General features: G+C 42.4%; 1 protein-coding gene across 2 annotated transcripts in view; it reads right to left on the bottom strand.

Moving 5' to 3' along the window:
- lrp4 (low density lipoprotein receptor-related protein 4) overlaps positions 1 to 25999 on the bottom strand; it is a 190260-nt gene extending 164261 nt beyond the window's left edge. For both annotated transcript variants that reach the window (XM_079555012.1, XM_079555013.1), the window contains exon 1: positions 25723 to 25999. In XM_079555012.1, the coding sequence (XP_079411138.1) occupies positions 25723 to 25798 (76 nt within the window). In that variant the 5' untranslated portion in view covers positions 25799 to 25999. The remainder of the gene's footprint in view (positions 1 to 25722) is intronic.
- Between the last annotated feature and the right edge of the window lie 613 nt (positions 26000 to 26612).

The raw sequence follows: 26612 nt of genomic DNA, 5'->3' as shown, positions 1-26612 counted from the left end.
GCTGCATAATATAAGAAATAACAGTGCTATTTAAGGACTACTATACGATACAATTTTGATATTTTCTGAAACCATTTCAAAACAGTATATTCTAATGAAGTTAAATTATCAATAAATTGTCTCGTGTAAAGGAGTCTCCCCTTCTCTCCAGCGAGACGGCTTTGCGTGAGTGTGCCGTCCCCGCGATGCTGGTTCTCAGGCTGCTGCGCTTTAGGCCTCATGATCTCACGCCTCTGAGAGCGTCGTCTACAGTGACACGGGAGCATTGTCCCGCTCCCACCGACGCGGGCTGATGTCACCTGGATGGGAACGCTGAAACTCGACCCCGGGCGCTTCAACGCAACAAAACACGGGTTACACAACGGCTTCTTATGGACACAAACAACCGATAGGCTCTCGACTATAGCGACTGACAGGTGGACTCGTGAAACTGGGCTACAGGCACGGAACTTATACCCGACACTGCATTAGGACGGAAACTGTTCAATGGCGATGCAGACGTTTGTCACGATAACAAAATCTCAAGTTCGATATATATTGAGGCCGGAAAATATCACGATAAACGATATTATTGAAGACCTTTTGAGGCCAGAGAAGCTAACTCTAAAGCTTAAAACTGACAGTTCAGCTCTGTTCGAATAGTACTTTATCTTAAAGTTAGGGCTGCAACTTATGATTATTTTGGAATCGATTAATTGCCTGGCTTTGAATGGTGTAGGAAAATTATACATCTTCAATTTTTTATCACATAAAGCTAAAGTGGCGCTGCTTAAGCATGTGTTGATGGAGTAAACTCAAAGAGACTAGATGCAAGCTGGTCATTTTGTGCTCACTACTGCCACCTCAGGTCTTACGCGTAACTGCAGCTTCTATATTAAGCTCGTGCATGACGGCACTGCGGTCCCGAAGTACAACTTTTTGAGTGACAGGGCAAGATTTGAAAGGCAGTTTTGGTGAACAGGTCTGAGCTCATTCTACACATTAGGACATGGCTGGAACATGTAGGGGAAGGAAAATACTTAGTTTTAACATTTTTAAACTCTGTATAGTCCCTTTAAAGTGAGTGTTTGTTGGAGGCTCTTTGCGCTAATTCTGCTTCTGATTGGATGAGACACAGACAGTTATTCATGAAATGTACAACAACACTACAGACCCTGACTATAGAAACAAAGTAGGTTTTCATCAAAAATACTACATTTTGTGAACCAGAAAATGATTAATCAATTACTAAAATAGTTGTCGACTAATTTGTTAATCGATTAGTTGTTTCAACCCTACTTAAAGTATCCCTCAATAAACATGAAATACAATAAAACACAATTTACTTCTGGTATAACATAGAACATTTCTTTAGAAAAATAGGGAAACAAATTCAAGTTAATGAGAGGAGAGAGGAGGCCCAAGGCGCAACCGACTTAAAATACAGAATAAAAATCCCTTATTGCTTCGGGACACCAACGCGTTTCGACTGATTTGGTCTTCATCAGGGCAGACAGAGTCAGTCAAATTCAAGTTGTATTGTTCATCTGTCATGTATAGAACATATAGATATAGAATTTCGTAACATCCCAAGAATCATGCCTTCATATATATATATTTTTTTACAGCTGAAGCAGAACTCTGAGAATCTAGGAATCACATTCACAGCACATGCACATGGATTTTAAGCGATTTGCCTAATCATGCCTGTGCTCTGGAGCTTAGCATCTTTTTACGGGTTTCATTATAGTTAAACTTTAATCCGCGCTACGTGACATCACACTAGTAATCATTATCGACTGCTACGCTGAGCCTAAGAATCCTCATCAAATTGGATCGAGAAAAATGTATCAGAAAACCCGTCAGAAACTCTCTCAAGACATTTGTAAAGCTCAGGGCCTGAAATAAAAATCGATTCCATCTAAGCAGCTCTTTCCAAAGTGATTGCGTGAAACGTATTGAAAGCCTGCTCCTCCGTAAACAAACAAGTCGTAGAATGTCGCCTATATTCGCTGCTCTATAAATACTTTGGCGTCGGGTTGCGGCGACCTGTTCGCCGGTTGTTGGGAGCGGAGCGCCGTGGCGTGTTTCGGCAGCTGTGGGGGCCAGAGCTGCTGCGGGGTGTCGGGCATGTTTGTGATGCCAGGGGCGCGCTGCGTGTCTGCCCCGCGCTCAGGGGGCTCACAGGGATCACATACGCAGCAGGTGGAGGCCACAGCCGCACGGGGCGGGGGGACCGTTCAGCACTGAACCACAGGAGAAGACCGAAAGAGTCTGGGACATTCAAGAGTTTACATTTCACAGCAAGGGAGACTTCGGAAGAAGAAAAAAAAAAGATGTCAAATTTTGATTTACAACAGTGAAATATCAGACAATGGGGTGACGGTAACTTACAATAAATGTACAAGCAAAATGTGCGAATTGGGCAGTTGGGCGAATTGGTTTTGCAATAGGCCAGACCACCTCAGGGCCCCACAGACGGTGGACGCATTTAAAAAAGGACGTAAAACCCACCTTTTTACAAAAGCTTATTTTAACAGCTAATGCTTTGGTTTTGTAGTCCTGTCTTTTAATACATGTTGTGTTGTATTTTATAATGTTTTGTTTTTAACTATGCTGTCCACTGTAGCACTTTGAGATTTGGTGTCAAATGTAAAGTGCATTATAAATAAAATTTATTATTATTAGGCGAATTTTTATCCACGTTGTTAAAAGCCACAATCAATTGCAGAATCACTGACTGAGAGTTGCACATTTTGTACCCAAAACCTTAAAAGGTTAACTTTAAGTCACAATAATCCTATTTTGTAGCAGCTGTTCTCTTAATCTGATGTATTTGTCCGGCAGAAACCATATTCATTGTGCCTTTATCTGCACAAACCTGTGTGTGCCCTGAATCAGTGACCAATATTCTTTATTTTCTTTAGGCGACCTGCAGAGTCTGTCCCAGTCTTGATTCGTTGACGCTAGCATTAGCATACTTACTGTTGTTTACAGTGGTATTTGGTGCAGCAATCAAACGTATGTTGAGGGAGTGTAAAACTAACATAGCCAATGCCAATATTCACTTTGATTTAATTGGTGGAAGTTGCTTTTAAAATGATGAGAGCCAAATCAGGTATTGGTTCAGTATTGGATATTTGGAATAGATACCAAATTCCCAATTTTTTGCTGATTGGGCTCAGATATCAGATCAGAACTATTCTCTCAATAACCTCTTAACTTTGTAGTTTTACCTTTACAAACTGTTCTGAGTCCATTCATTTCGTTATTTTACCGTTATTTCATTGTGCACTGTCAACGGAAACAGCATCGCCATCGCAGAACCAGTCAGAAACATCACTGTACTTTGTTGTCCTCTACATTTGACCCATCCTTCAATGCCGCCGGGGTAAAGGACTCGTCTCCTGATCTTGACCTAGGTTTGTTTATCTTACCTGGAGGATAATCATATTTATTTTGCATGTTTTGGTGTCTTGATGGTGGGGTAGAAACTGAAGCTGACGTAGGAAACCCATCCACGCCGCAGCAGGATCCCACACTGTCAGGAAAGTGAATCCAGGACTTGCTCGTCGCGTCCCGCTATTGACAGTAAATGTGTGCTCTGTACCGGTTGTTTACGATCGCGTTTTCCACCAGTAACTATGTCTGCAATGCACAGATGGCCCATGTGTCTGCGGCAAATAAACGGCGTGTTTTTCCTCGCTCTTCCGCCCTTATCTTACCCCCCGCCGCATTTCTCCACGTGGGATTTTGAATGCGGTACGGGTACGGGACAGCTGCACGCCCCCATGCAGCCGCGACGGGACAGGACCCCCTTCGGAGCTGCTAAAAGATGAGGGTTATGGGGGTGGAGATAAGATGGGCATATCACAACATGAAGGGAAACTCACCCCTATGAGCGATACGGGCAGTACCGCCGTGTAGCTTTGAGCCGGTGTCTCTTTGAAGGTGTAGCGTTGGGAGAAATGTCAGCAAAATCCTCAGATTACAGGCGGGTGAAGCTTCGAGGACCGGGAACTACAGCTTTTTTGCTTGGGAGACGCTCAGTTATGCTATAAGATTTGCAAGACATCAATCTGTGTCAAAGCAAGACTAATAAGAAACTAATTCAGGGCCAAAACTAGGCGGAAATTTAACCAACTTAGGAAAATCGTAATCTAGAAAACCCAGTCTGGGAAAATTGAGTCTGAATAATTACAGTCTTCTTGTGCAGCCCTACCAAGTCACATTCAGTCAAATATAGGATTCGGTGGTTCAAGCGCGCACTGTTCCAATCAGATTGTACACGTCTCGTCAAACATCTGGAGCCGTGGCGACGGTGGGCCGCGTTGCCACATCGCCCGGGCATAAATCAGCGCACAGATGGGACACTGGAGGCGCAACAAGGAGACTTATGACGCTATTGTCCCCTGCAACACAGAAACATATTGTCCTCGGCGCTGAGAAACGCAGCAATATCTGACAAACACGAGCAGCTGTACGTTGACAAATGTTGGAAACACTTCTTTGCTGACATTGTCTATTCATAAAGCGGTAAACAAATCTTTTTCATGGATTTATGCACTTTTGAAACAGGGACTTTTTGGGCGGGATGGTTTAGCCCTGAAGGCGGTGACGGGCTGGGAAAGACATTCGACAAATTGGCCCCACAAAGCTCGTAAAGGCGAGACGATGCAGGTGAATAGAGAAAAAAGATGTAATTCATAGATATCAATTTGAAACTTTTGCTGAACAAAATAAAAATACAAGAAAAAAATGTATTGGAAGTTTTCTGTCATTTTATGCTTTCATATGGTTCTATTTTATTGACATATTAGTAAAGATTTTGAGGGGATTTTGGACATGGTTTAGTTTTTGAATAAGCTTATCAAGTGAAAAAATCTGTTTTACAATATATATTTTTTTAAAACTTGTTTAAAACCTTGCTTTTTTGGGTTCAAAGCTGAATAAATCAGGCTGGGAATTACATATTAAAAAATCCCTCTGAAAAAGTCTTAAAACTGTTTTGAGTCTGAGACTGGAGTCTGTAGGAGCTGCGAAAGTGGCTCACTCGTTGCATGAGTGGAGCAAAAATCTAATTAAAGTTTTGTAACAAGTGCACATGTGTGACACATTTCTCGGCTCTTACGTATGGGGTGGCTCCAAGAAGGAAAAATACCATATTTGGGTGATAGTGTAGATGTGAAATCTGTCAATATTTGTAAATGGGAAAGGCGGCTTTGCGAAACAACATTGTTGCTTTGGTTATCTCCACCTCACTCGCACACAAAACATCATAAAATAAGCATCGTACGAGGTGTGATTTGTTATTTTTATACTCTGTATAGTCCCTCGAACGTCTTAGTTTTCATGTCAGAGTTTAAAAATGTTAAAATGAAGTATGTTCCTCCCTCTACATGTTCCAGCCATGTCCTAATGTGTAGAATGAGCCCAGACATACAGTATTCACACCAACTGCCTCTAAAATCCTGCACTGTCACTCAAAAAGATGTTACTCGGGTCCGAAGTGCATAAGCTTAATATAGAAGCTGCAGTTACACATATGATCTGAGGTGGCAGTAGTGAGCATAAAATGGCCAACTTGCATCTAGCCCTTTTAAGAGAGGAAACTAGCTAAAAATCTCCATTATCTGCATAATCAGTTTGATGACTGATAGAGGGGAAGCGATCAGTCAGGCAAAAAGTCTATAATCCAAGCAGTTTCCTTCCTTCATGTAAAAGTCCATGTTAAATCAAACTGATCTAAACAGTCAATTGAATTTGGTTGGTGTTTATCGTGGAAATCCATGCAGTCGCTGTACACAAGCTCCATATGTGGCTCTGGCTGAGCAAACCGCAAACTATTGTCGCCACTGGTAACACAGAGTGTCTCGCGACTTGCGGGTAGGACTGGGTCACACGGAGCAGGCTGAGGTGGTAAAATAAAAAGTGATCGCCCCCCGAAACAAGTGACCTGCGTGTCCGAATCGCCAGCAGAGTGACATCTTATGGAGGTGGCACTTGGCGTGAAAAGTTCGAGAACCACCGTACCGGCTAACACTAGGTGCAACGACTGCCAAGTTTTCCCTTTATCTTCTCATTTTTTGCTGCGTCGTGAAGCGTTGGTGGTCCCATTAGAGAGACGCGGAGGGGAAAAAACAAGCGGCATGACAACTCTGACACCAATTAACAGCAGCGCCGTGTGTGTAGAGCGCGAGCGTGTGTGATGGTATGCGGCGCTGTAGTACGGTCAGACAGCTTCCCAAACACAGACTGCGGTGACCCCGGCTGACGGGAGGGGTCGCGTCCTGTCACTGAAGAAGCCCCTTTTGTCTCTCTGCGGAGTTATTTATAAAGTCGAGCGGCGCGCACAGTCTGTTTACTCCTCGCAGGCACCGAGGACTCGGATAAGAGGCGCTGCTGAACCAACAATAAACCTGCGCAATTATGCCGAACAAGGGCTGCGGAGACAGAGAAAATAGGCGAGATACGGGGTGATGGACTTGGGCTCAAGTTTGTCAGCTTTGTGCTGGTTCCAAGCCGGGATAAGTCAAGGGTTGAATGAAATTACAATTTTAAGTAACTGTCTTGAATACAGCGCAAGGTTTTTGCAACAATTTATGATGCCATTATGACAAAGTATGTTATTTGTTACTTTATGCAAAATCGATAATAACATTTTGACAAAACAAGGCTTAAAGGGACTATACGGAGTTGAAAAATGTCAAAATTAAGTATTTTCCTCCCCCTACATGTTTCAACAATGTCCTGCACTGTCACTCAAAAAGGGGTTAATTCGGGTCTGAAGTGCCGTCATGCACGAGCTTAACACGACGGTGCAGTTACACATATGACCTGAGGTGGCAGTAGAGAGTATAAAATGGCTAACTTGCGTCTAGCCCCTTTAAAGGAACAGGCCACCGTTTTTACATACTGAGATAAGTTCTTACCTGAGCTTAGACGAGTCGATACATAACTGTCTAGTCTTTGTGTGTGTTCTCAGTCACGCAAAACGACCAAAGATGTTGTTAGCATTTGGCCTTTCCCAGCATGTTCCTATGGCTCCAAACAGGGTGAAGTTGGAAGCTACCACGCTCTTCCACGGGCACGCACAAAGATCAGACAGGTACGTATCAACTCGTCTAAATTCAGGTAAGAACATATCAGTATGTAAAAACGGTGGCCTGTCTCTTTTAAAATACTAAACTGAGGTCAAACAAGGCTAAAAATCACGACTGAACAGGTGGAAAACCTCTGGGATTTTAAGATAATGGATATCGTGTCACCTCATGACGATCCGCAGTAGCGACACACAAAAAAGGTAGATGTGGAAAGGATTTAATTTTACCGGGTTAAGAACCAACTCTCATTTCCAATAACGACTGGGTCATTGTGCATCACGAAGCACAATGTAGAATTGAAATATGGCAGAAATCGGGAAGTTCTAAGGATGGAGGTTTGTTGGAAATGTTAGGGTAATGATAGGGGAGAGGTTTATGTAACTATTGGATCAGAGTGGATCTGCCAATTAAAGATTTGTAAATGAACAGCAGCCAATGAGTTTGTCTGCGAGTGTTGAACCGATTCCACCTCACCGACTTTTGCCTTTTTTTTTGCCACAGATCGGCACTTCCTTTGTATTGACACTTCCAGAAGACGATGAAGTCTGTTCATTAAGCGGAGAACGGGGGGAAAATACTTGCCCCTAAAATATGACGTACAGTCGATTGATTTGTGTAAAATGTCCAATGTTCATTTGTTTCTCTGCACGGCTTAAAGCGGCTTTGCGTCCGTGTAGTAACTGATTTTCTCTTGACTTGTCCAGTCCTATGTAAACTAAAAGGAGTAAGATGCGGGCACAGTGTTATATGGGGCACCCGGCACAAATCAGATGGCATCCAGGTTAGGGAGCGATGTTTTTGAAGCCGATCTGTAGAGTCACCAGGATATGACTTGAAGACAGGCAAATGTCATGTCAAAATGAATAGTCAGCAGTGAAGCAGCAGATGGAGCATTTGACTCTCTTTCTCAGAAAAAGACAAAGGGAGACGAGAGAAACCTCCAGGAGAACCAACATGAAGGACACATCCAACTTTCCATGGACTGCCAGGATAGAAGCTCTGATGAGAGTCCATCTGCAGATACCAGACAAGACTATGGAGCTCATGTCCTTGCTGGGTCTTTCTGAATGTGATGTTATGAATGTATAGTTTATGAATTATGATATGAATCACATATTTCCAGAAAAGATGATGCCGCCCACTTGGGTCAAGTAGCGGCCATACTTTCTCTTCGTCCTTCGGAGTCTATGGCTTAATTGTGTAATTTCAGTCAGTAAATATGATTATTATCAGTTTTATTACTTGCACAATCGTCAATTCAGGTTAAGCCTTGTCCGCCAAGAAGCAAAGCATTGTCCCGTCTGACTTGGAAGTTGAACTCATAAAAAGGAGACAGTCGAGCCTTGAGGATGTAGATGATAAATTACCATCTGTTAAAAAAAACATGGCATTCCTTTGAGCTGAGCCGTTTCTCTGAGAAGTTGGTGCGACAAGGGCACAACTGTCCGTCTCTGAAAAATAGTTTGGATATTTCTACGGTCGACGACGGAAGACAAGTGAAAATTCCCCTTTGGCCCCTGGGCAAAGACCAAGACCAACCCAGATCACAGACCCGGCCCTGTCCCGTGATGCGCGTCGCGACGGGGCAAGAAAGAAGAGGCTTGTTTTTTAGGCTTTGGTCAGAAATAAAAGGGTTGCGTACAAAGACAGATCTATTGCCAAGCCAGCACATGACTATGGTTGCGCCAAAATGACAATAATCAAGCCATGGATCTAAAAAAGGAGAGTTGTTTTACAGATTAAAGGCAAATGATAGGGTTGGGATTTACTGCTGAAACCGGCATTTGCGGGTAAATATCAGGCCCGATATTAAACACGGGGGTTCACCGTGTTTTTGAGGTCATGGAATAAATTTTCTGACGCGCTTTGTGGCACAATCTTTTGAATTATCCGAGCCTGGGAATGGCACCGTCCAAAAAGGTTTTCACATCTCGCTTCAAACATTTCCAGATTCGCTCACTTATTGGCGGTACCTGTGCCGTTGTGTTTTTGTGTATGGATGAGCGATTCCTTGGTGGAATTGGACTGGCACACTGGTACATGGTATAGCTGCAATGTCAACTAATACTAATATCAGTTTGGACTTTTTTATCAAGGTATCGGAACTTTGAGGGCCCAATGGAGACGGAAAACCTTCTGTATAAACCCTATACCAGAACAATTCCCAATGATTTTAAACTGAGGATCATCGATTGTGCAAAACGAAACACAAAAGAAGGCAGGATGAAGGCCAAGAGTTGGAAAACACTAGAAAAGACAAAAGCTTGCATCGTTGCAACTTCAAACTCAAGTACAAGTCACAAAGTCACATAGTAAAATCTAAAATACACACAAAATATAGACTCCAACCTTTTAAATCGCACCTAGACCAGAGGTTAAAGCAAAAACAGCCCACTTTTTGTCTTAGTGTGATTGTTGTAGCCTGCTGTTGTATCTGTAATGTCAGTTTCTCGTCTCTCACCTGCCGAAAACCAGAACTTTTGCTATAATCTGATGTACACTGTAGTTATTGTAGTTAAAGCAGTACTAAGTAACTCTTCCCCCTAGAGGCCATAAGCGCAACTGCAGGTGTACTAGCAAGTTACGATTTTTTAACTTATAAATTGTCTTGGAGAGTAAATACTACGCTGACAGGAAAGGCGAAGGGAGAGGGGGATGTTGTACATCCAATTATACAATGGAAATATTTTTTTTCACTCAAACTTGGCTGTAAATACTATTTAAAGTGACGTTAGCCCGCAGTTAGCTTTGCCCGTTAGCATGTTAGCTTCTTCTTCGTGATTCCATCAGTGTGTATTGGTGGCTCTGGTCCGGTGGCAGTCAAGTTGCAAGTGTGGTTTTCCGGCCAGACACCAGGGGAGATGAAAGACCCTCCAATCATCCCATTAACACTTGTATTACCCCCACAAGGACTACGAAAAGGATTTATTATGGTAAACATGTTACTTAGTACTGCTTTAATATGGATTGTCCCTACTAATGAATTAAAATAACACTTAAAAGGAATTATGTACAATGCAGATACGTTACAGTCAACACAATGGGCAACTTTTGAGCACAAATTTGTGGAAAATTGAGACAAAATCCATTGAAAACTTCCTCAAAACAAGGAGTTGAATATGTCTTCGACACTACTTTTTCCAACGTTCGACTGAAAGGAAAAAGGAACGTCATTATTTTTCAAAGAAATTTACACTTAATGCCCGTTGAAAACCAATTTACGCTTTTCCGTTGACATTCAAAGCTTTCATTATGGCCGCGTACAAGTCGCTACGAGTTTGTCCTTGAATCCTGCCTCAGCCCCTCGCAGACATGGAGTCTCCTTCGCCGCGGCGCTTATCAGCCCCTGTCCTCCACTGCAGCCCCCCGCAGAGACGCTGAACCCGAGTTTATTACAGCCCGAGGTAATCTGCAGCCTCCCCGGGACCTCGCATCCACGGGACAAAGCGGAGCGGTAGCGAAAACATCCACCCGAATGATGTCCTCTGCGCGGACCGCGGCCTCGAGCTCACACGGAGCTCGATGGGGGGAAGAAAATAAAACGTGCAGAAAGGTTATCACTCGTGTTGGATGGGTTACAAATGTAGATGATCTATTTTTAGCTCGCTGTCACGGTATGGGGAAAAGTATCTGGCAACCTAAAGCTGTACAAGAGTGACATTTTTACAGCATTTAACAACGGGTTAGCAAGATCCGGACACTGGCAGTGGATATGATGTATCACGCTCCCTGAAACACTCTTTCACAACGTGAGCCCGGTGAAGAAGAAATCCATTGATGGAATAACCTGGTCATTCAGGAGATTCAGCTGATCTTATTCTTTGGGTTTAGTGTTGCTGAACCTAGACCTGACCAACTGCAGCAAACCCCAGATCAGGATTAAAGGGCGACTGATCTGGGTTTTTCTCAAGCCGATGCCAATTTGGGTGGATTTCTATTGGCCGATGCCGATATGCACGACTGGCTGTGCTCTTTCCAATGAAACAAACAAGATGTCTCTATAACTTTCAGTTCCGCAGATACATTTATCGGTATAAGATCAGCCAATAGTCGATATTGAAAAAAAAACATAGATCTGCCTGAAACATCGGCCGGTCAATATGTCGGTCGACCTCAGGGGAATCATAACAGTCAGTTAAATCCAGGTGCCGACTTTTTTTTGGGTCGGGCATTGTAGTATCCAAACAACCATGAACAATGATAACAAATGCTATTACATTTCACAGTAAAAGAGACTCCTGAGTGTCTGTTCTGGTGATTGTGGGTGTCACAGACTGAAAAGTTCGGGAACCCTTGATCCAGAACAGTGGCTGTTTGCAACTATGCTACTTTCACTGTGGAATCCCAAACAACTAAGGATAAAAAGCAAAGACAAAAAAAAAAAACTTTCACAAAAAGCAAAAAAAAATCATTAGATCCGTGACTAATACTGTCCTGGAAAAGTCCTGGTAAATAATCTGCTAAAATGCCTGGAAACCTGCCCCCCCACCTCACTCACTCCGGCTGCTCATGTTTCTTATAAATCACCTGTCCCGCTGCTCAGGACCCCCGCGGCTCCTGGGACTGTTTTTTCTTTTTTTTTTTCTCCAGCCCTCTCTGATTTCAGAACATGAAGCCACTGCCCCGAGGCCCGCTTCAATTATGTTCCCCGCGTTAATAAATGTCACACACGTCGGCTCCGCAAAACGCAAACAAACAAAGTCCACCGCCGGCGGAGGGACGCACAGACCGAGCCCAAACGCGGAAATTCCTAACGCCGAGTCCGTGGAGTCTGCGGCCCCCCAGTCTCTGACGCACAGAGTTGTTAAGAGAGTGCTTATAGGTTACTTGTAATTTCCCTTGTGGACCATCTTTTTGTGTAATTCTTGCCTTTTCTTTACGGAGTTCGAGCTTCTTACTGAGCTACGAAGTTGTTCTCTCATCAAAAACATACCTGGAGAATATATATACTACAGCAGAAAACCCATTAGCCAGGCTGCCCATTGACTCAGCAGCAGAGTAGAACAAAGACCTGTGATACTGTAAACCAGGGGTTCTCAACCTGGGGGTCGGGACCCCCAAGGGGGTCGCGAGACAAATTTGGGGGGTCGCCAAAGCATATAGATAAAAATGTATATTTTAATATTATTATGATGGTGTTACTATTATACTATTATATTATACTAGGGTGCCATTATTTGTTCTAAATTGGATTCATTTTATTTTAGCCATTGTTTTGTCTTTGTTTTTTTTTAAATGATATAGGTTAACCCCTTAACTCCCGCCTGTGACAAAAAATGGACGAAAAAATGACAAAAAAGTTACAAAAATGAGTTGAATACCCAACAAAAATATGATGGAAAAAAATCTGATGACGTGAGGTAAAATATCCTCTCGGTTTAGGCGGGAGTTAAGAGGTTAATGTCCCTGTTTTTCCCATGGTCTGACCCAGGCGGGGGTCACGATCCTAATGAACTGTTACAATGGGGGTCGCGGCTCCAAAAGGTTGAGAACCACTGCTGTAAACAACATGAGTAGGGAAGTTTGTCAGTTTTTGTTTTGGGGTCTTATTTAGTCCACTCCAGTTTGGGTAATCATGTCTTTTATCACGGAAGAGCTAAGAAGAAGCTTCTGTGACTGGAAGCGAAACGTCCTCAACTTTACCAAAACCCAGTCCAGTTTATTATTGATTCTTTTCTACCATGGATACTCCCTGGATGAATGAAAGCCTTCAAAAACATACCTGAAGAAGTTTTTTTTCCAGCCAGTTGCTCATCTTTGAGTGATCTTTGGATCTTCTCTGACGCCTGTTCTTAGCATCTCGGAGTAAAAAAAAACTCGCCATGGCTCCACTACTGCCACACGAACAACGCTGAGCAGCTAAAGGGAGCAAAAGGCGGGGCCTGGGGTGAGGGAGGCGGGGCTAGAGTGTCCTTGCTTGAATAATCAGGAAGAGAAACAACTGGCTCTTTTGTTTTAGCCAAATAGCAATAGCTTTCAGTTGCTTTTCACCATTTTTAGCAAACAGCTTGAGGAGGACGTTTAATAACTTGCTTTAATAGATGTCTTTTCTGCGCTGAAAACATGGATTTTCCCAGAGCAGGTCGCTTGTGGATGATTACTAGTTGTGCAAGGTCAAAGTAAGTGGGTTGGTAAAAAATATTTGAGAGCTAAAAATGTTGACACCGAGCATGGCCTTTAGTAGCGTTGGAAAGTTAACTCCTCCTAATTATGACTGTCTCTCTGAAGCTGACACTCAAGTATTTGGGAAATGCTACGAGTTTGTGGGTTACTTTCAAAGGCTTTAGGTCTTAGCTAATGTTGCAAGGACACGCTTTAATTTAATTTGAATGAGAACAAATGTCGTAAGTTGTTGCCAGAGAGAACTTGACGCCTGTCATTATGGATCCTGCTCCGACAACAAAGCTTTTAGGAAATGCAATAAGTCGTCAGTGGGTTACCACAAATCAGAGCTTGGGTCGAATTGCAAGTTATGAAAATTGCAAAGTTGATAGAGGGGGCGAGTGTCTATTACAGTGGCAAAACAGTAATGATATGACATGATAGAAGTATGATTCATTCAGTGTTTATATTTTAAACTGACAAAGATCAACGACATTTTCAAACGGTTACGTAGTGTGTAGGACTTAACCAAAAGAGGATGAGGGTTTCTTATCTTTTTGTCTCCCGTCTCTGGCATTTTGAGTGACAGATGTTCAAAATCAGACTTGTAGAGCCTCTGATCTCAGGTTCAGCTGCAACAAATGAAAATTTGTCCGAGTTTCCCTAAAGCAGATTCTAAAGTGTTTAGACACACGCTTTGTGGTTCCATCTCGGACTTATTTTAGTCACGTGGCTGTCCCCGAGAGGTACTCTGAATGTCGGGGAAACTCCTCTAGAAAAGAGCACTGTCCACATAACACCAAATATATTTGAAAGTAGATTGCTGTGTATTGTTCTAAATATATACAGTAAATCTATACGTCAAGTTTGTAAGAACCAAGAAAAAGTCAATGCCGGTCTTGTCTTCACATTTTCAACATAGCCAACCAACACACAAACAAACGCTGACATGTCCACTTAAGTCAGGGGTGTCCGAACTTTTTTCACCGAGGGCCGTATATTGACATGTATAAGGCATGGAGGGCCACAGATCAGTGGTCAATGCATTCAAACATTCAACTGCGTGTTTTTAACAGAGGTTTAAACCATTCCCCACGCTTGTATTTAGGCTTGGAACCATAATGGTAGCTCAGTTTCACAATAAATGTTCATTTTTGAGGTTTTAATTGTGCGGAATGATTAAAATTGCCGGGAAAATTATCATCTCTGGCCATGTGTCAATAAAACAAGAAGCCTGAGGGCCACCAAAAATTGGTCTGAGGGCCGCATTTGGCCCTCGGGCCGCACTTTGGACACCCCTGACTTAAGTTGTATATTGTGGTTTGCATAATCTCCCTGCGTCTCTAGGAGGACACAGGGAGAACTTAACCAAATCTGCCATGTTACATTGGTCACATAATACAAACAATTAAAAGGTGTCTCCATGTTGCGTTACATTGCGATATCAGTTCATTTTCATCGACATTCCCGTGACTTTTCCCCTGCCTGGAAACCCAACGGTGTCGGTTCCATGTTTTATTTTCCAGGACCCGTGAGAGTGCAGTTTGACATTTATCCATTTGTGAAAGTTAAGAAGGTCGTCACGGAGCGAAGGGGGAGGGAAAGGGGGCAGTAATCTTAGGTGGAAAACCGCTGCTGTCCTGGAGGTGCAATCTCATCCAACTGCAGAGACCTACAGGCGCACTGGGGGTATCAGGTGAAGCCCCCTTACACACAAACCCGTGTACAAATCAACGGCGCACACCGCGGCGCTGAGAGGCAAGCCCGACCTGTTAGACCCAGTCAGGAAATGAGCCCCAAGTCCAGTGGAATATACTGCGCGTTATTTCAGAAAAGCAGTACGAGCTTTGGTCCGTTGCAGACTTCTGTTGCAGCGTTCGTAATAAAAAAAAAAAAGTTGGAGAAACACTGGTCCCTCCGAAGTCTCAGTCCAACAAGAATAAAACGTCCTGGGAAAAACTTTTCATCCAAAGGTTTATTGGCCTCCAAATACATTTTATCACCTTCAATTGACTGTAATAAGGCAAATACAAATGCTGCAGTCTGGGCCGCTCTGTCTCGAGGAAAAATATCTCACTTGCTTTTTTCCCTATAAGCACGGCGAATGATTAGATTAGCCATTTATAAGGCTGGGTACCCGTGCATTTGATTTGATACCAGCACTTTAACAATACTTGGTTTTTGATAATGGTAACTGAACAATACTTTTTCCGACACCTATACTCTTAATATTGTCATGTAGAACAATAATGAGTGAAAGATATGCACATTCACAATATTGGGTTCATCTCAAAATATTAAAAAATTGGGACAAAATTAAGAAAAATGTGGAAAAAGGTCTCTTGACCAAGAGCATCAAAAGCTGGATCGATAGATATACAATTTTTGTTCTGTGCTTGCTTTCGATTCTGATTGTACAGTAAAGATTAAAGGGCTATTTCAGGATTTCTGACATCGGGCCTCATTTTGTGCTAGTGCATGTCTATGGTAACTAGTAGCCTGCATTAAAAACCCTCTTCAAAATCATGGGGTCGTCCTCCAACCGTTGCCATATCTGATTTGTAATAAGCTCCTTTGTGAATTCCACTTGTCGTAACGCCGTAACTACTGTAGATCCGGTAACAGAGCAGATCACTCCGCCGCTACGTAGCTTACAACCAGGAAGCGGATGCTGCTCAAATATAACTTATTTTAAACATTTCAAAAATTATTCAGTCAACACAGACGTTTATATGGGTCGTCTGGTGTTATAAGTGATTTGCCTTAGGAGCACTGTGCTTGGGTCCGACTGTTTTTAATGCAGGCTACTAGTTACCATAGACATGCACTAGCCTAGCACTACTAAACTTTAAATGTAAGGACTGCATGAATTTAAAAACATACATATCTCCAGAAATCAACAACACCAACTAGGAAATGAGGCCCTATGTCAAAAATCCTGAAATATCCCTTTAACTTTGCAGATACCATGCTGGTATTGAAATCGAGATTTTTGTAAATTGTCCAGAAGCACTAAGATTTGAAAGGAGACTTTATTCCCGACATAATTGCAGCCTTCGCGATTTCGTCAATGGGATTTCGATTGAATTGGAATCGTTTATTGGCGCCTTAATGTAGAAGTGACTAACTCCATATCCTCTTGAAGCAGAGACTCAAGCCGTTACTTTGTTATTGTCTCATTTGGTGCTAAGTGGAACACGCTCAGCTTCCAAAAACAACCCCATGAAATGAAGGATAATCTTCCCATTAAATGTCCGCTAAAACTTCCCCCACAGACTGCGCTTGGGCGGAGTGAAAACTTCAACACGGGGTAAACTGTTTGCCAAAAATAATCAAATGCCGTCCCTAGCCGGGAGAAAAAAAAAAACTCCCGCGGATTCGGTCCCAAAAACAACTCTCTCCTGCGATAAATCTGTCGACGCTGGGACTTATTCAGGAAATATCAACATCACGACAGCATTTAATACGGGCACAATTACTGCGGGCCCACTTTGTCAAACGCGGCGTGGGTCTGGGAGCTGTGTTCTGCGGGACAACAAGTCGGAAATTTCGGAATTGTAACGCGTGATGGGAAGGCAGAAAGCACGGCTCAGGAACGCCTGCAAGGGCAAAGGTCTGGAGGAAGAGAATTCAGCTTTTACATTGAATTTGTGTTGGGTGGACAATATGGCTGCATGAGTCCGGCACAAGAAATGGGAGAGAATAAAGAGAACATCTGGTTAAAAAGTTTAGCTTTAAGATTCATAAAAATGCTTTAAAGCTACATTTGAAGAGATACAGAATGTTCTTATGATGGTGTATGAAGCAGGTTGGTGTTGGGAATGGGACTTTGTGTTCTTACTTCGTAATGAGAAAATCAAGACTCATTGTGGGTCGCGGGCCAAATATAATAGAGAAAATGTTTCCAATAAATGAATAATAATGAGCTGTGATTTGGTCAAAGCCCCAACTTGACTGTAGCTTCATTAATAACAACGTCTTACACTTGCATAACACTTTACAAGCCTGTGTCACAAGTTCCTCAAAGTACTACATAGTCATTATTCATTCACTCCACACTCAGTGGTGGTAAGTTGTTATTGAAGCCACAGCCGCCCTGGGGCAGACTGTCCATTTACCACGTAGCTATATAATGTGTTGTTCATATCCTGAGCTCTCTCTTATGTCAGTGCCCTCTGCTGGACACGTGTGGAACTCTTTCCTGTTTTTTTTTCAAATGTAATGCCCTCTAGTGGCTAGAATGAGCATTCTGGTTATTCTTTAAAAAATCATAACCTCGCACAGGAATGGGATAGAGACTTACTTTTTTTTTTTTACATACTCTGGAATTTATGCTCTACAGGGCGGGGGCCGGATTAAATCATCTCGCGGGCCAGATCAGGCCCTGTAACCCACCTTTAAAGCAACACTGCGGAATTTGGACTCCAATATATTATGAATGCGAGTTACTTTGGCTGTTTGTAGGGTCAATAGCTTCAATAGAATATGTGAATATGAGCACAAATTCATTTACAACTTTTTCTTTATGCTGGGAGGATATTCACCGCTGCTTAGGCTGGCATCATTCACTCTTTGTGTGAGTTCATAGTTCGTCACTTCGAGTAAACCAGCCAGCGAAGTGGTAAACAGATTGGGATATTCCGCTTCTTCAGGACTAATGAACATAACAGGTATGATATCTTATAAACAAAAGTTTCATTTGTGCCTGTTCTTCCACTCCACGGCTGCACAAGATCGAAATAGGTCACGCAGATTGCGATCGGAGGGGAGCCAAATGTGTCGACGTGACTCAGACAACAGTCGGCTCCCGGGAGCAACTGTGCGGACCTCGGCGTGACGATCAGCTGTTGTGGGAGAGCGACTGAGGCGTGAGTCATGGCCATTTATACGGCAAACGAGCAAACCCGCCGCGGCGTCCTCCGGCTGCCTTTCACTACAGCGACTACTGACCACAGAGCCACCCCCTTAACTCTGTCACGACAGGCGCGCGAAAGTAAAGGCCGACCACTTGACGACGTGATGAAGGTCGAGGGATAGAAGAGAAAAGAAAGAAAAACAAAAAAATCAGCACCCAATTTCCCGACGTAAACATCATCGCAAGTTTCCATGGCTTCTGTAACGTGGCAACAGCGTTTCACAGAGATTAGCGCAAATTGGTAAAGCGCCAAAAACACGGTCGAAACGGGATCGCGGCAGATGTAACCGCTTTGTAGTCGAACAAGTGCGTAATCAAAGCGACAATGATCCCGCCGCGGGTTGAGGCGGGGGAAAGCACGGATAACTGCGTGAAAGAGAGAGAGATACGGGAGGGGAGGGGGTGGTGGCAGAATTGGATATTGAATCTTATCGGGTTGACATTTTGGATGAGACAGTCTCCCCCGGTGACATTTAGGGCTGGTCACCAATCTGCACTCCTTCTGTTCGAGGTGGCGTCCCCCCAGCAGCCAATTATACGACACTCGCCGCGAGGCCCGCATCCAACAAGTCGCCGACCCCGGGGAGGTAAGTCTTTATTCTGGGCGTTATCGACATGAACTGTGTGGATGTGACTGCGCTGATGTGGCCAGGGAGGGATGAAAACGAAATAAATGTATAAACAGGGCACTGCATTTGGAGAAAACCCCGATGTTCATGAATATTGTAGTGTTTCTGACGAGGCTTTGCACTATTGATCGTACAAGGCCTGCTTTATTCCAGTGTGATGCCGTCAATAATTAAAAGCCACCGCCATTTAAGGCCATATGCTGTGCTAAAGTAAAAGTAAATAAAATCTCTGTAACATCGCTGAGGGAGTCAACAACTTTGAGGCAAACGGTTTAATTCACTGAAAAGTGACATTAAAAAACAGACTGAACGAGTCTGTGAGAAAATGTTTGTAGACAGACAATTAAACAGTCTAAAAAGGCGAGACAATAAACATTTCACGATGAACCAAAACACTTCTCTACAGCCATAGTTAGTGACTGAATTCCCACAAGTTTGCAAAGACACCACTAACACACAGCGGGCACAGCAGGCCTGCATGACAATACAATATCATCGCAATAGAGGCTACATTTCTCCACCATTAACGGCTACATTACAAACGCTGAATTATGAATATATATATCTACTAAATTTGTTATTTGTTATTCATTTATTTTTAGATAAATAACTACTGACATTTTGATTACATAAAAAAAAACAGTGTGACAGAAACCCCAAAGGGCTTATACTTGCGTCACACCCTATATGAACATTTCCTTCTTGTCAAAATATACATGACAAATGAAAATCCCATTGCATCATCAATCATCAATGAATCATTTCAGTGGATCATCACATCACAAAGTATAATATTTCAATCACAAACTTAAAACAGAAATACTGGGAACTGTATATATATTTTTTATGATTTCTTTTATGATTGAGTATCAAGGCTTATATCTTGAAAAGAAAATTTCACTTGTTTCTTTTTGCACAGTGGAAGATGTGTCAGTGCCTGTCTGGTATTAAAACAATGAACTTGACGTTTCTCAAGAAAATAATTGCTGAAGCAGGATAGAGATTTTCCTCGTCTTATCATCTGGGCAAATAAATAAATTTGATAAATACTAAAATAATTAATCTTTAACAACTGTAACTTCATGAAAAGAGGAGCACTTGGTGCACTATAATCTGAAAATGTTGCTATGCGAACAAAAGCCTTTTGCAAAAGTTGATTTTTTTTAAGGTAACTTGGAAAAGTACTTGACCAGACAATATTACAGTAGGAAAGGTATGGGCCTATTAGAGTATAATAAAATGTTAACATTACAGAATTATGAACATAAGTAATATTTCTTATACCAATTGATCTTGTGATTTTATTGCACATCCACATCAATTTGCTCTCGCCAAAGGAGTTTGTCATCAAGCTGAACAAACACCCAAAAATGGACTGATGAACCTTGCAGAATTTCATAACTTTGTAGGCAAATTTTAATTCTATCAGAGTTATATTTCTTATACCCTCAGACATAAAGAGGAGTAAAGTCGCTCAACAGTCCATAAATGCAATACAATGCTAGCGACGAAGCTAACCTTAGCTTAATGCTACATACGCTAACTTGAGGGAGGATTTTTTTTGCCTGCTTTTGCTTTGAATAAACAGATTTACCTGATTTCGGCTTGACTTTATTTTCGTGTGATAAATATGTTTATCGTCCACCAGAAACGGCTAAAGATATAGAAAAACTGAAATTCCCATGAGAGGTTTTCTTCCCACTTAAATCTTTGGCAATGGGCACCCAGGCAAATTTGCCCTAATAACAAAATGATTCAATAAATATAGCTTATCCTGTAAAGCCGCTACTCCGTTGTTTATAACATTCATGCACGTGCTGCAAACCATCGCTCCGCTCGTTTAGCTCCACAGGTAAAGCACCAGGCTCATAGCCACGGGTTTGTGAGATCGATCCTAACCCCGTCTTTTATTTTTTTGACTGGGCACCCACTGGGAAGAACATAATTCGGCGCTTATTCCCCCTTGTGTGACATGTCGCTGTCGGAATCTATCTTTTACTAAACCGTTTCAAGATGGAATGCGCCAATCGCCATTGTCTAAGAAACAAGACCTTAAAAACACTCAAATCAGCACTAAAATGAGGCTAAATTTGGAAAACCATAACTAAAACTGAACTTCGGCAGCTTTTTGTTGAGTTAGTGAAAAATGTGTCAATCCTAATCAGATGGAAGACTTCAGTGATTTTGCGATACATTGTGACCTCTTGTGATACGGATACTGCATCCCCGATACAATCATTTTTGGGATTTATTGTGCAGCCTTAGTGCACAGGTGTTTAAAAGTCACCAGACAGACTACCAAATTCTAGTTCACGCTAGAACAGTCTCACATGGAACTCGGCTACCGACTAGATCCTGGAGAAGTCATTTGGTTCATCAAGAAACGTTGGCCGTCTGTGTCAAGAAATGTCCAGCTGTCTCGATTTATTGGATGAGTATTGATGGTCAGAGTATTTCCATGTCATTATACGAGCATGATATCTAAAATCACTCATTATCTACGAAGTTTTGGTTCCTTCCTACCACCATCATTACGAACTTGCTTCCAAACTGGAGAAGGGTAACATCATAGCAATCACTGAAGGGTTGTGAATATGAGCTTAGATGAGGGGCAGTAGCAGCAAAGACAAACCACAACAAAAACTGTAAAAGAGATCTCAAAAAGACGTAAAATGGACATAGTGAAGGATTTTCTGCAGCCGTTTGTCCACAATTTTCAATGAATAAAAACACATTCGATCACATGCAGCGTAATGGCTAAATGCAGCTTCCCTGTGCTTGGTTTGGACTCTTGGCTAAGGAAGCACATCTAAGTCCATTGATCTTGTGCAAGTTTTTGGTTCATAGCGTTTTCATTTCTTTCACGTTGTTTGGACATGAAACACTCAGTGATCTGCCCACAAAACACACAAGAGAAAATCAAATCAATTAAAACGTGAGGCGAAATGTTTCAAAAACCCCATGAAAGCAACAAAGTAAACATGCACTTTAGCGCCGCCAGCTTCCTGTTCGTTTTTTTTTTTTTTTTTTTTTTTACGACGACGCTGCCAGGGCCGAGCGTCGCCGCACCTGTGTTCCTGCCCTTCGCGCCCGGCGTATGTTTAGACACCGAGGCTTCTGTAGGGTCCCCGCATTCCAGCGGCTGTCCTGACATGTTGTAAATACAAGGTGTCAGAAAAAACAAGGGGAAATCACTCGGGAGGAGGCCATTACCAGCGCTACTGCTGCCCTCCGGGGGGGAACGCCACGAGGATGTGGGGAAACACATGCCACATTTCCACAATTCAGATGAAGTTGTGGGGGTATGGAATATTCTGAGAGAAGGGAGAGACGAGGACGACAAAAAATCTGCTCATATTTCCTTTCATAAGAGTTGCAAACATTCAATCAAAACGGGGAATGAAAGGAAATGTCAATATTCAAATGTAAATTGGATACAGCAGGGCAACCTTTGAGCAAACAACAGTGCAGTTGAAAGGGTTTTGGACCGGAAATGTATTTTAGACAAACTTATGAAGTAAAAAAGGTCATTATTTTCGAAGAAATTAAGGTCTAATGCCAGTTGGAATCCAATTTAAAGTTTTTGCTTCTTGCACTGTCACGTTTCTAACTGTATTTATTTGCTCTGAGTGCACTTTAACTGGATGCACCTTAGCATACTTTTTATAAACCATTTATTATTATACTTTTACAGACTAATCTTGTTTGGTTGAACGACCTTGGTGGATTCTGCGAAACGGTATTCCGTTTTCGCGTGCGCAGAGAAATCACAATGAATCTTGAATCCTTTAATGACACTCAAGGCCTTATTTTTAGCATAATTAATTCAATGACTTTAAATGCCCTGCAGCATGGGTGGATATCTCAGGGGAGGGAAAAGTGTGATTACATCGTTGCTGGCAAAATGGTTTGGATGAGATGTGCAATTTATGTTTCGAAAACTCAGATTGAGTTCACAGTGCGCAATCTAAAACACATCCTGGAGCGCTTAATGTTTAATCTCTTAACAACCCGCCTAAACCTAGAGGATCTTTTTCCTCACGTCATCCGATTTCTTTTTCCAGCATTTTTTTGTTGGGTGTTCAACTCATTTTGGTAACTTTTTTGTCATTTTTTTGTCATTTTTTCCATTTTTTCTTCCATTTTTTTGTCACATTTTTGTCACATTTTTGTCATTTTTCGTCACATTTTTGTCCTTTTCTCTTCAATTTTTTTGTCAATTTCTTGTGACATTATTGCCACTTTTTCATCAATTTTTCGTAATTTTTTTGTCAATGTTTTCTCACTTTTTTGTCACATTTCCATCATTGTTTTCGTCTCAGTTCTGTTGCTATTTTCACAGCTTTTTTTCCAGAAGCTTTTGGACTGGGGTAAAGCCAAACTGGAGAAAATGTGCTCGGTTCAGGTGGGAGGTAAGGGGTTAAGAGAAATCGCGACTAAGCTAGACTCAACTAAAACAAGAACCACATGCACTCACAAAATACAGAGGCCGGTTGGATGAGTCCACTTTGGCTTTCTATTAAACACCGTCGAGCACCGACTTCAAGGGCAGATCACTGGAAAGCACTGGCATCTTGTCAGGTTGCAAATACCTGTAGTAACTGACAAGTGCAATGACAACAGACCGGTTCATGCAGTAGAGAGCGCCAAGAAGTAATACATACTAACAAAAACTAAAAAAAGCAAGAATTTGTTCAGACACTGAGCTGAAAAATTCACCAAAGAAAAATCAAATCTTCAGCGCGAGTGAAATGTCATCGTTCAAAGCTAGGAATTGGTCGGAGGATTTACTTGAGTTGGCACAGAATGGCGGCTGCAAGCAAGAAAATGTTTTTAAAAGTGAATGGTTTTAGAAAATGTGTGGATTTATCTTTGAGGGAGTTCTATTCGTGAGCGGGAAACAGAATAGATAAGTTTGCTGTCACACTGTAATTCATCCCATGACAAAGATCGTCCATATCGGACCCAGAAAGGACGAAAGACTCACGAAATAACAAAGGACTTAACACCCTATGTATCATACTGGAACAGATTCCAAAAATGCCTTAACTCTCAAATGTCAAGAACAACTGCTGTTAAGTTGACATGATGGATTTTTAACAGATTTAAACATTTCTCCGGACATAAAGAGTAGTTTGCTAGAAAGTTGACTAGAAAATCTCCCCAATATAGACATCCCAGTCATGACAAACGACCAAGCGTTGTCATCCAAAACAGTTAGGTGACCTCGCCAATAGAAGACGGACTATGTTGTGTCATGTGGGGCGACAGGGGGGGGGGGACAGCCTTGAGAAATCACGAAGAAATGACAATACAAACAGAATCATTTCATTTGCCGTTTTAGCCCCAAAAGCACAGGCAAAGATAACAGGCTCCAAAATACACCGACCCAGAGAGTTACGGCACTGAACAGAAGTACATTTTATGAGAAGAGAATGGATATTATGTCATTCCCTGAAGAAATCAGACTTTTCACAGCTCAATTCACTTGGCAATGATGAAAAAAAAAAGTGGGGTGTTATCTCAATAAGTGGGACGGGGGACAAAACACAACCAGAAGAGGGGATTGGTGGTCAACCTCTTACTCCCCGCCTTCAACGAGAACATTTTCGACTTGACCCAAATCTAAAAGCTTCTTGGGGAAGACGTCAAAATAGCGACAAAACTGAGACATAAATGAGGATGACAAAAAGGTGACAAAAAGCAACAGAAAAATGATGATAAAGCAACAGTTTAAAGCCACACCGCGTAGAATTTCACCCAGTAAATAAAATTGAAATACAAGCATTTATTTTATGGGCTATTTTCATCATTGGTAAATACCTCAACAAACATGTGCTGTTGCTGTGAGCGGCTCAGCTCTCCTTAAGACGTGACTGTAACTTTACCGGCAGTGGGTACGTCTCCAGCTCGTCGCCATGGAGATGTGACTAAATTTGAGATTTAAATAGGTTTGGTTCCCATCCAAGTACATTATTTGATAACCTACTGCAGGAATAGCATTTACTGTGTCGAGCTGGTCATTAGGAGCATGTTTCGTATTGACGGCCACAGTCTAGTCCAAAATGTTACGCAGTGTGCCTTTAAAAAAAAGACATAAGATGCAGCAAAAGTGATGAAAAGGAAATAAAAAATACGCCGAAAAAGTGGCGACAGTCAGTTTTGAAGGTCTTAGCTTTCAAATGAGAAGTAAAACTGAACTGGAGAAAATGCCCTCGGTTCAGGTGGGAGTCAAGTGGGTAAACCGGTCTAAAAGAGTGGAAGGGGAAGGAAAAAACCCCAAAAATGTCCCCAAAATGCTGAAATAATAACCTGTTCAATGCAAAACCGCGCAGTAGAAGCGTCCCAAATCCCACTAACCCGCAGTCCAACACCACAACAAGCCGAGGTGGATCACAGGAGCTCGTCACTTTGATCCCATCTCAGAGAAAACCTCTCCATGCGCGCGTAATATAATCCAACACGTTACAAATCCTATACGTGTCATAATAACGTAACGTTTGCGCGTACAAGTGGCTGGCAGGTGACTTTTTTTTTTCTTCCTTCTTCTTCTTCTTCTGTGCACGACACCTGTGAGCTAAGAAAAGCCTCGCAGTATCAGTAGCGAAAGCGTGCAACGTGAGACGCTTGTAGTGAAATTATGTCACCCAATATATGTAGTATCGCCGCGCAAAAACTTCCAAAAATATATGGAGAGCTTTGATTGGAAGTGATTTGCGTCTTTCCAAAACAGACCCATGCTACACAAGAAAGAAAAAAGAGGAAGAGAGAGCTCATACATTGTAGTAAATATAGGCGATGCGTAAAAATACACACACACGTTGCACTCCCTTTGCCACATTAGAAGGAGCGGGGTAAATAGACGTGGAAAAGCGCAATATCAAAGTTGTAAAAAAAAAAAAAAAAAAAAAAAAAAGCCTTTATCAACAGAGTCAAAAAGTTGGGAGTCCAGGAGGTGGTGGATTATTTTTTGTCTTTTGATTTTTTGTCTTACCTGGAGCGTAGCACAGCAGTAAAGTCACCAGCACGGAGCTCCAACAGCACCACGCCGACGCCGAGGCAGGCTGCATCTTGTACACCCCGCGTTTCACACTCTCTCTCGCACACTCGGGGCTTTTCTTTCCTTTCCTTGCCTTTTTTTTTTTTATCCAGCGGTCGGTGCTCTCTTTCCAACGTCCTCTCTCCTCGCTGCTGCGTCTCCTTCCCCTCGGAGTTATAAATCACAAAAGCCCAAAAAGAAGACCCACAAAAAAAAAGAAAAAGAAAAGAAAATCAAAGCAGCTCCAGTTTTTCTTTTCCAGCTTCTCATAACATTGTGTTTGTGTTAGTCGATTCCCCCCCACCCTACTCCAAAAAGAGCTCCAGAGGCTAACAGCGGCGACTCCTCCTCTCTGCTGGCCGACAATAGCGCCTCCAAAACCCGGGATTAAAAAGTTAACTCTGGTCGGAGACGCGCGGCTCCGCTCTCCAACATGTTGTGCTCCACTTCTCTGCGCCGTAGCCACCAAAAGGGGCTGTGGGCCGAACCAAAACGGGAAACAGGGGTGTTCCCGGGTCTGTGCTTTTCGAAATCCCACGAAAATGCCTTTACCTTCGTTTTTTTTTCCTTTTCACCAAACCATAACAACATATTTTACCATTTATTCACTACTTTAGCCGCGCTTTGCCCCTTTAAAAGCACATTAACAGCAAAGATTTGACGTGAACGCCCCCGTTTCGTAAGAATGAAGCGCACACATTCTCCGTTCCCGTTGTGTCATTTCTTAACTTAGAGCGTCTTTTTTAAACGGGGCTGGCGGTCTGCAAATCATACAGGATAAATAAATAGCACGTGGAGCCGCCTGTAAAGCTGCGCAGGCACGTTTTTAAGAGAAGGGGCATTAA

The sequence above is a fragment of the Gobius niger genome (genome assembly GCF_951799975.1).
Source record: "Gobius niger genome assembly, chromosome: 4".
In the NCBI taxonomy this organism is placed as follows: Eukaryota; Metazoa; Chordata; class Actinopteri; order Gobiiformes; family Gobiidae; genus Gobius; species Gobius niger.
Note: the sequence above shows the minus strand (reverse complement) of the source record. Positions and strands in the feature narration are given on the sequence as shown.